The sequence below is a fragment of the Falco cherrug genome, chromosome 12, assembly GCF_023634085.1.
Source record: "Falco cherrug isolate bFalChe1 chromosome 12, bFalChe1.pri, whole genome shotgun sequence".
Taxonomy (NCBI): Eukaryota; Metazoa; Chordata; class Aves; order Falconiformes; family Falconidae; genus Falco; species Falco cherrug.
Window position 1 is genome coordinate 26,380,158 of NC_073708.1, and position 10,376 is coordinate 26,390,533.

Genomic DNA, 10,376 nt, shown 5'->3' on the forward strand with positions numbered 1-10,376 from the left:
TAGTTCTGCTGCTTACGTTGTTCACTACTGCTCAGGGGTGGCCAGATGGTTGCCAGCAATTAATTACTGTGGTTTAATGAGTTCCCACTCATCATCTGACCTGTGATAACTAAACATGTGCAGTGCTCCCTGCCCACAGCAATAGCAAGATAAGATGTATTAACATAGCACTGGCAAATAGTGAACATCATACCAACAGTTCAGGAAATGAAGAAACTGGCCGCAGCACCTACAGGCTTTTTAGTTTGACCTCGGAGGTATTAAAACATTTAAAGCACATTTTAAGAGGGGGAGTTCAGGATTAAGACCTACTGTAATAGCATCAGTGAAAGAGAGGTTATGATTGTAAGAGATTCTTTAGAGGAGATGTGCAGTAAAAATAGGTGAGTTTATAGGTGCTGGACTTAAAGGGACCTTATTTGATATATTCTTCAATGGAAAGGTGGATTCAGACTGGAAACAGTCCAGGGAGGAAGGCCAATGGATTTGTCAGGGAGGACAGGATTTTGTCTGAAACGGCTGTGTGCAGTTTTCCCAGACAGGCAAAGGACGAGGTGGGGTGGCTGAACCCCCAGGTACATCTGGAGAGCCAGGAAGGGGGAGGAGAGCTTGCTAAATGGCAGTACTGGCCATGAACAAACATAGGCTGGGATTTTTGAGAGAAGTTTTCCTGAAACAAGATGTTCAGGATAACCTTTTGGTAGGCTATGGACCCCACATAGTGCTGAGCTCAGTGTTTGACCTCTGTATAAGAGATTGTGTTGAAGAAAATTAGTAAGAATTAATGATATTGCCTGTGGCAGTGAGAAGCTGGACACAGAGACCCAGATCAATCATCTAATGATGTGCTGACCATCCATGTCCCATAGGCTCACCCCTGCCCTCAGTATCTTCCCACCACAAGGAAAATGAGATGAGCTGCCAGGCAATTTGTGCTGCTAGGTGGTAGATAATTCCCTCTTCCCATAACTTGGTAGGAATGGGAGAGTCTGCCCCCATTTGGTTTTAGTCTGATTTCCATTCAGTATTTATCCCTAGTTTCAACAGGAAAGGTCTGACCTTGCTCCTCAGAGAACAGCCAAAGTGAAGGTGTGGGGTTTAAGCTGAGGTAGGTGCCAACATTGTCGGGTTCTGCCTGGCTGGCATGAATCTGAGTGGGCAGCCTTAAACCCAACATTTTTCATTTTCCCTCGGTCAGGCTTACCCCAACTTTTGCCCTAGCCGTGAGCACACGTGTAGGATTAGACCACCGCTTCTGGTGGCATGGTTTCTCATGGTGTCCTGCAAGCAGGGCTTGTCTTCTCATCTCAGGTTAGTCTGTGGCTGTGCTGACGTGGCTCAAGGACAGAAGGGTTTGGAGGGAGAAAGGGCAGGAGGTAGCACACAGGATGGATGTGTCAGGCTTTAACCCTCTGGCTCAAAAATAGCCCCTGAGCTTTGTGTTTGGCCATTGGCAACCTTGGGTTGCTGGGTTTTGGCGTGCAAGTGGGCAAACCTTTTGTGCAGAGCCTGTATGTCCCCACGATAGCGGCTGAGGGGGGAGGCTGTGGCAGGTGTCCTGGCTGAGGGTGTCTGAAGCTCCGGTGCTTCCCAGTCCCATGTGTTGGTCAAGTCACTTTATGAGCCTCAGATATTTTCCCCGTAAAAATCTCATGGGGCTAATGCTGCTAGCCCTTATCTGTGCAGCGCCTTCAGATCTAATGATGAAAGACACCGTATAAGAGCTAGGAATTACACCATTTATTTTGTCAGGCAAAAAGAAAAGAAAAACAAGCCACCGAAGGAAAAGCCAAGGAAATATAGTGATAGATCATGCCTCAGCAGATGTAAATCAGCATAGCTCTATTGCCTTCAAAGACCAGGAACAGCTGTTGAGCACAGGTATGCAGCTTTACACCAGCTGAGGATCTACCCCGGACAACTTTAAATATTGAATCTTAATGCTTTTGAGATAGTAAATGGACAAAAGAAGAAAAGAGATTTGTATGTTATGTTAGAGTGGTGCAGCTAATGTGCCTGGCTTTAAATGAATTACAATCCAAGAACTGCAAGCTGTAGCATTTTCTCCTGCTGTTTTGGACACTCTCCCATCCCTGTGGTGATTGATGTTGTGCTGGAAAACAAGTATGCAAGGAATTTGTTTGGTATGCTCCAGAGTTCATATGTCTTCATTGTAGGTAGTCCATATTGTGTCACGCTGTCCTTGAAAACACTGCAAAAGAGCTTACAATTAAATTTGAGACTGTGAAGCTGAAACACAACTGTCAGGTGCCAGATGGCGTTTTGGAACAGAAGGATTTATTCTAGTTTACAAACAACAGAAGAAAAACTTTGCTTACTTCTTGCAAACTCCCTTGTCCAAGGAGGATGTGAGGGTGAAAAGGGAGAGAAACAGCCCACAGATCACAAATACTACATGAGCAGGTCACGTCCCCAGGGGTCAGGGCTCACCCAGACAAGGTGATGGATTGGTGATTCCACCTGATATACTCTGGGATCGGGGATGTTTTCTCTGTGTCTTGAGGTCTGGCTTCAGTGGCTCCTTAAGGTGCATAGCTCAGGAGAAGCACCAAGCCTGCTTTGGCTGGCCTGTACCCACACCGTGCACTCCAAGGTGCTGTGCAGCTGGAGCTCCCACAGCACCGTTTAGTGCCACTGGGAGCAAAGCATGCTCAGCTCTGGTGGGAACTGGCACTCACAGAGGGGCAAACTCAGAGGGGACACGGGGCTCCCCAGAACCAGCCACACAGCTGCCCCCTGCTCCCCTGCCCTTGGGGATGGTGGCCTGAGGCAGCATTTCCAAGGTCCAAGTCAATCATGCTAACACAGCTCCCCCGTCAGCAGTTCTCCTTATTTATGTATTTTCTTGCTCTCTCCGGGCTTGCAAAACATGGGCCATCATCTGCCTTCCACATCCCCATCACTTGGTGGGTCTGTGCCAGGGAAGCGTAGCCAGCCCCGTGGTGGCCTCCATGGCCACACAGTGCTGCCAGTCTGCCCCGGCATGTGTCCTTCTGGCCATGGCAAAGAGGAGAAAGGGGTGCCTCGAGGACTTCAGCCATCCCAAACATCCTCAGGGGAGCTAGAAGCTGGAGCATTGGTGTAATGCTTCACCGAGGGGCCCTCTAGGGTGGCGGTTTGCTTTATTTCACCATGGTCAAAGCAGCTGCTCCTGGGTGGGTCAGTGGGATGATATGTGATGAGGTTACCTGTGTGTCCGTGCTGCTTTCAGGTGGGAATCACTCCCACCTGGCAGAGTCTGAGCCCTAAGTAAGCTCCAGCCCTTGCAGATTTTTTCTGCAATGTGAAGAGGCAGTCATTCAGTGACATGTGGGAAGAGAAAGGGAAAGAAAAGTTTTGGAAATCCTTTAGTACCCTGAAACTTTGCTATGTTCCAGTGACATTTCCTAAATGATTAAAAAAAAATAATAATAGAATCCCTGAGAAAGATGAGGATCATCATATCAAAGCAATTTAGCACATCATGACAAGAAAGATTAGCCCTGCCCAATGCTCATCTTGGTTGAAAATGATTTAAATAAAGCTATAAATCTTCTGGAAATTATGCAACATTTTGTGTCAGCTGGAAACTCCTGCCTAGATCTGTGTGTGCAAAATTCAAAAATTAAACTCACGTTACTTTGTAAGTGACCCATTTGAGATGTTCATTTCCATACGGGCAGAGCAGGGAGGCAGCTGCTTGTCAGGCACATATGTGATGTTCTGCCTGACCTGCTGTCACCACGGCAGCTTTGGTGCCCCAGTCCCATCCTGCAGCTCCTCTGCAGGGCAGCCGATGGGCTGGGGTGGGAGGGCAGCCCACGCACCTGGGCAGCTGCGCTCGAGCGAGGTTGGTGAGCGTGGTCCTCGCTGCCTGGCTTGGCCAGAGCATGCAGGGGTTAGGAATTGTCATTGCCACCAAGCTTCTTGGTGTCCCATGGTCAGCCACAAAGTAGCAGACCTGCTTAAACCCAAAGACCTGAGCCCCTGGGACAGTTCACCCCACCCCACAGCAGCAAAAGGACCACTGTCAGATTTGCAAGAATAATGGCTCCTGTGCAGTCCCTGTGTCTCAGGGAGGAGAAGGCTTCCAGGCTAGCCCTAGGGTAAGAGTTTCAGACCTCCTGGTTTTGCAAAGCAGAGCAGGTTGCAGCCACAGCAGCCTGTCCAGGACTGATCAGCTTTCATGGCTTGCAATGTTTCTTTCACTGAGAGACTGCAGAGAGAGGTAATGTCTTGTATCGGCCCAACAGAGAAACCTAGAATTTAAAAAGAGGGGGGGAAAAAAAAAAAAAAAAGTCAAACGAACAAAGAAAGAAGGCAAAAGATGTTTGGATGTGCAAGTCTTACAGTGTGTGCCCAGAGCTCTGGGTTTTCTACTTCTAACTACACCTGTTGGTCTAATGCATGGTATAATCCTCCCTGCAAATTGTGACTTAATATTAACTGTTGTGGCTCTGTCTGCTCACATAGTTGCACCTCCTGAAGGCATACTTGCAGCTGTAGAGCAGAGACACAAGGTTGCTACTCTTCCCACTCAGGGCACTGAGATAAGCTCATCTCAAAGTGCCAGTTGCTGCTTTGATATGAGCTTGTCCCAACTGTGGGGTTTAATGTTCACTTGGGGTTTTCTTTTCCTAGAAAACAACAACTGAGATGAGACAGAAGATCCTCCAGTCCCTCCCCATGTCCCAGAGAAGAAGCTGTCCAAATACCAGTGTTCCCATGGGCGTATATCTGTGTAATGCCCTTATAGCCATATAAATGTGTCCTGCCCCTACAGCCACGTACCTGCATGCTAACACCCGGCCAGTCTTTCTCTGCTGACGGTACAATTGATTGCTGTCTGATTGACTGTATCCAGAAAGGGTTATCTTGGCTTTTTTTCTTTTTTCTTTCATCGACTTTATTGGCCTTCTCTGTTGGAGGGTTGCCATCCTGGATGCAGATCATCATGAATTCATGTCAATCAAGAGAGCCTAGCAAATAGAAAGCTGCTTCTTCGATGTCTACTAAAAGGTTACTCCTGGTAGATACAGGGATGGAACAGGTTAATTAAAAAAATAGAAGGAAAGATACCAGATAAATGCACGCTTTTTTTCCCAGCTTTTCAGCTCCAGCTGGATGGTACCAGCCTTCTTTTCCAGGATGTGGGCACCAGTGCAGAAAGGAAGTGAGAGAAGGTGGGGGAACAACCGTCACCCCAGAATGGGTGTCTCAGCACCATCTTGGATCCGTGCCCCCCAAAGAGGGAGGTGACTGGCATGCCAGTTTGTGACTGACAGGCAATAACCAGTTTGTCCTCTGTCCCACTTTGCAGCTCGCTCGCCTGACGTGGTGGACAAGACACAGAAAAGCACCGGCCATTGACCTGAAAAATTACAAGAGTGAAGCAGCACAGATTAATCCAGCCAACGGAGAGAGTGACCTGGTCGACAGTGCAGATCCAGGCGATAAGGAGGAGGAAGGTAGGGTGGCTCTCTGTGAACAAGCACACTCGTGTGCATGTGAGTGGACAGCCAAGATCTCATGCAAGTCCTGCTAAAGTTCACGAGAGGTTATCTGTTGCATTTACTGGACCTGGGGCTTGTATTTATGGGTATAGCAGTTATAAGGATGTGGCAAATGAAAGTGTTGCGGTCCTTGGTTCTTCCAACATATCTTCTAGCATTTACCTTCATGTTGTAATCCTCTGAATGGTTCAGAAGAGCTGCCATTCCTAAAAAAAGCCAAACCCCCCACCATTCAGTAAAATGTTTTTCCTCTTCCTCTCTAGAACAAGTTATTTACCCATGCAGACTACCCCAGTCCTGTTCTGCCCAAGTCACAGTGTTATTTTAGCACTTCAGGCCTGAACACTTAACGGCACGCTAGACTCCTTGGATGGGAGTCAGTGGCCACTTATGAGCATCCTTGGGAAGGTGGAGGTCTGTGGTGCTGGGACACTGCTCCTCGCCCTGTTGACACTGGGGCTTTGTGTCATGATACTGCATCTGTTTGTCTGTCTCACCAAGATCCTTTTGAGGAGCTCCATAGCACTGCTGCAGGCGTAAACAAAGCAGCAGCTACGCTAGCACTATGAAAGTCATGGCAGGCTCTGTAATTTCAGCTTTCAGCATGCAAAAGTGGCATCCCTTCCTGTCTTCATCACTGCTAGGAGATAAACCCCTTGTGTATGTGTTTGAGATGCCTTCTCCTAACCCCTGTGTGGGGTCTGCTGGCCAAACTCACCCAGCGATGCTGTAACACACTGTTTCAAGTATGTTACAGATGTCACATAGATCAAGTAGCATCGACCATACAATAAGATGCTGTAATATCATGGACCGAAGGGACCATGAGGCTCTGGGAGCAGCTGTGCCTTTTGTGGATGTCCTAGGATAAATATACAAGCCTCAGTTTTCTCATTTACATTATACCAATAGTATCTTCCATCTGCCCTTAGGAGATAAGCTATGGTTAAAACTCAGAACCAAACTGCTTGGATAGCTGTGTGTCCTACCAAGGGTATTTAATAAGAAGGAAGGCAAAGAGTCAAATGAATGTTCTTTTCAGAGTCGTCAGAGGTTTATTCTGTAAATCCATTAAAAAAGTGCAGCTTTCTTGTTTCGAGCTTAACCTTCCAAGATTACAGAGCAGAAATCTCAGAAGAAAGGCACATACACAGGATTTTTTCACTCCTTCCTTTTGCTGGTCAGTCCAAAGGACGCCGGTACAGATTACAGGCAACCGAAACAGATGTGAACATCTAAAGAAAACTCTTAAGTTGTTTCCCAATAGGGTAAGTCTGGGTTTAAGTTGAATGCAGCCATTCAGCATTATTTCTTATAAATTCCTAGTTCACTTAACTAGCTCAGATTTTTATAAACAAATGTCTTGGTATTTTGGTAATTAGTACTGATGGGAAAGGAAATGTGAAATGCAGCACTTGACAGTTTAATGAGTTTTTTTTTTCTCCGGGGTAACACCTTTTTCAAGGCCTTATGACATTCTGCATTTCAAAAAAAGGTTATATTTGGAAAGAACAGCCAGTGAAATACACACAGCACAGGGCTGACAATTAAAACACATACTTCACCTGGCATGTCACGTGTAATAAATAAGCCAGGATATCTCTAAATGGACCATCATGCTGTCAGGAAAGTGGATGGAAGCTGGGTCAGGGAGGAGGGGGAAGAGGTCTGTTAATTAACTAATGAGCGATTGGTGTTGCAATCAACCAACTGTAATCAGGCTGTGCTGTAGATGGTCGAGGCAGAGCTTTCTCTTTCCCTTCTCTTCCCTTCCCATCTCCCATCATCGTCTTGCATCTCCCATTCAAGGTGCATCTCAAGCTTCCAGATTGGTCAATGCACCTCCAAACCCAGTGGAAGAAGGGACGGAAGAGTCCCAGCTAGACGTTGACACCCATTGTTTGGTCTGTCTCTTGCAGCAGCCAAGCCTCCCTGCTGGAAAATGCTGTACTTGTGGTTCTGTGGTCTGTCCACTGGCCCCGTGCCCACCCTGTCCCAGGAGGAGAGAGCTGCCCTGGAGCGAAGCCTCACCAGCATTGAGGAGAAGCCCCTGTGGAGAACTGTTTGCAATGTGAACGCTATTCTCCTCATGACTGTAAATGTCTTTCTGTGGGCATATTTTGGCTGAGGTGGGGTCAGGCAGCGTGTGGCTTTGGTTTCTTTCAGGGGTCCTCATCTTCATATCTAATCCAGAAGCGTCAGGTGACAGAGACCCTCATGATGGTCCCTGGAGGTGCCGGGACACCTTGGTGAAGCCCTTCCCTGGAGGCACTGCTTGCTGGAAATGACTGTTGGGCTCAGTTTCTCCCTAAGACGAGGTGTGACCAAGACTCAACGCCGGTCATATCCAGGGTGCAGGGGATGTGGGACAGCATGTGGGTCAAGTCAGGAGACCTTGAGTCAGTTTTAAGGTACAGAGCTGAGCCCAGCAAGGAGAAAGCCCAGCTGTGCCATGACTGGGTCCTCGCTCCCCTCATGCACTAGCTCGGGGCTGACTTTGCACCTCCGCTTTTAAGGGAAAGACTTCTGGTTTACGCTGGTGTAGGGAAGGAGATTTACGTGTTACCTGCCGTTTGTTTGGTTTTTATATGGCCAAAATTCAGATGGGGTTAGTGTGGGATCACTGGATTAGCTCAGCCTTGGCTCCCACAGCTACCCCAGACCCTGTGCTGGGGACACACACACACACGCACACAGAGGCCCTGCCAACACCCCCCTGCTGCTGGCATTGGCGGTGGGGGAGGGGCTCCCCCACCCTGCCCACTCTGCCGTGTAATGGTGGCTCTTACAACAGCCTGAGCCTGTTTATCCATCGGGCCAGTCCTGCCCTTAACAGCATTACCAGCAATAAATGTGCCTTAGCAACTAAGCCAATTCCGACTGGGTTATTGTGGTTATATATCCTGCACTGACGCACAAAGGTCTCCCTGGGAACATGGTGACCTGACTGTGGTAGGTAAAAGAAATATCCCTCCTTGGGCAAGGTGCAAGGCTAGACCTTGCTTTTTTGAGCAAATTCAGGCTTCTCTGACCCGTCTTGGTACCATCATGTGATGTGGCATGGCCATAACCTCTTAAACCACCTCCAGAGGAAGAGACGGCAGTACCCACTGTTAATAACTTTGTCTGGTGGTTAGGATGCTCACCTGGAGAAGGCTAAAAATGCCCATGGGGATGAGATCCTCCACTCCGGCATCCAAGGGGTACAGCCAAGCCACCAGGGGTGGGCTGTGAGGGGAGGTGATGGCATGTGGTGAAACACAGTGCCATAAAGATGATGCAAATGAGTCATGATGCAGCAAGCAGAGGAGAAACAAGGCTCTGTGCCCACCTGGCACACGGAGCCCAGGTCATGGTTTCCCAATTCATCCTCAGTTTGGCTGGAGGAGACTGATTCAGCCATGCAGGATGGGGTCCGTGCTGTGTTGGCGAAGGTCAGTACAAGATTTGTTTTTTTCTAAGAGGAAAAAGTAGATTTCCTTTGAATAAGGGAGGTCACAGCCCCGCCAGTCGCCCGCCCATCTCCACGGGGAGAGGCACACGATGCAGAGCTTGCCTTGCCTTTCTACTATTCTGTTTCGAGCAGGTGGTGCCCACATCAGAGGGTGCCTCAAAACATTTACAGGAAATCAGGTTACCAGCTGTGATTAATAGCTGGTAAATGTCTAATAATAACAGACGCATTTCTAATGCATTTAGAAATACCAGGGCTCTCGCCTCCTCGCCTAGAGCAGTGAGGTGCTGAGTGCTCCTGAGCCCCAGAGCCCCTCAGCAGCACTTAGCTCGATGACTTTATTGGCTTTTTTGGACCACACATCCACTAAAGCTGTGGGGAAAGCAACACGACACAGGATGAGGAATACTGGGGCAGTTTTTTAAATGTTTGAGATTATTCTTTTCCTCTGAAAAAAAATACCAGTTTAGCAGAGAATAGAAATGAAATTTATTACACTTTTTTTTTCTTTTTTCTTTTTTCAACAACACAAATAGTTTTGATCTTTAGAGATATGATGCTGACCTCTTCCCCTCCCCACCTCACCCTATGGACCCTGGAAGATGATGTTTCTTTTAAAATTATGATTTGAGAGATGTGACTGCCTCTCTGAGCTTGGCCCACAGAAGGAATGGAGGCATCCATGCTGCCAGATGCAGCCAGCTGTGCATCCCACAGGAGAAACACAGTTCATTGGTAAACTTATTTGACTTACTACTCTGCTTTGAACAACTAAAGCGAAACAAAAGAAAAAAGAATGATTGGGGAGGGGGAGTCTGAAATTTCTTATTGAAATAAAGTTGTCTCTAAACGTCTTGCTCTTTCCTTGTATTTTTCAAGGAAAAAATCATATTTAGCTGAAAAAAATTAAAACCAAACCAAAAAGAGATTATATTTTTCCTCCTCGTTGAAGACTGGGGATGGAGACTTTTCTTCTCATGTTATTCCTCATTTCTGTCCCTCTGCTCTGTCCTTCTTGTCTCCTACAGCTCTGCCTACATCCATCTGCAGCTCTTCCCCTCTGCATCTCCCAGCCCCTCCTTCCCAGCCTCAATAATTTCTGGTTTATGCTCCATCTCCCCATGGGCTGCACCTGAACACACGAAGTCCCTCCAGCCCCAGCTCCCACTGGCAGGACCCTGCTCGCCCCAGCAGCTCCCTATCAGCCTCACCCCGACCTGCCAAGGAGCTGCAGGGACAGGGATAGGGACAAGGATGGGGACAGGGTGGGATGGGATGATTCTCGGCTCACTGCTGCTGCAAGGATGATGCTGTGGCAGAGACCACTGTTGTGAGTGTGCGGCTCTTTGCACCATCTCAGGTATGTTCTGGGGGTTTTAAGAGGGAAAACCCAACAGAGGTTCTGCAGG

General features: G+C 47.9%; 1 protein-coding gene across 1 annotated transcript in view; it reads left to right on the forward strand.

Moving 5' to 3' along the window:
- SLC5A9 (solute carrier family 5 member 9) overlaps positions 1–9,817 on the forward strand; it is a 29,165-nt gene extending 19,348 nt beyond the window's left edge. The window contains exons 14-15 of the mRNA XM_055724575.1: positions 5,321–5,468; positions 7,433–9,817. Of these exons, the coding sequence (XP_055580550.1) occupies positions 5,321–5,468; positions 7,433–7,641 (357 nt within the window). The 3' untranslated portion in view covers positions 7,642–9,817. The remainder of the gene's footprint in view (positions 1–5,320; positions 5,469–7,432) is intronic.
- Positions 9,818–10,376: the final 559 nt, after the last annotated feature.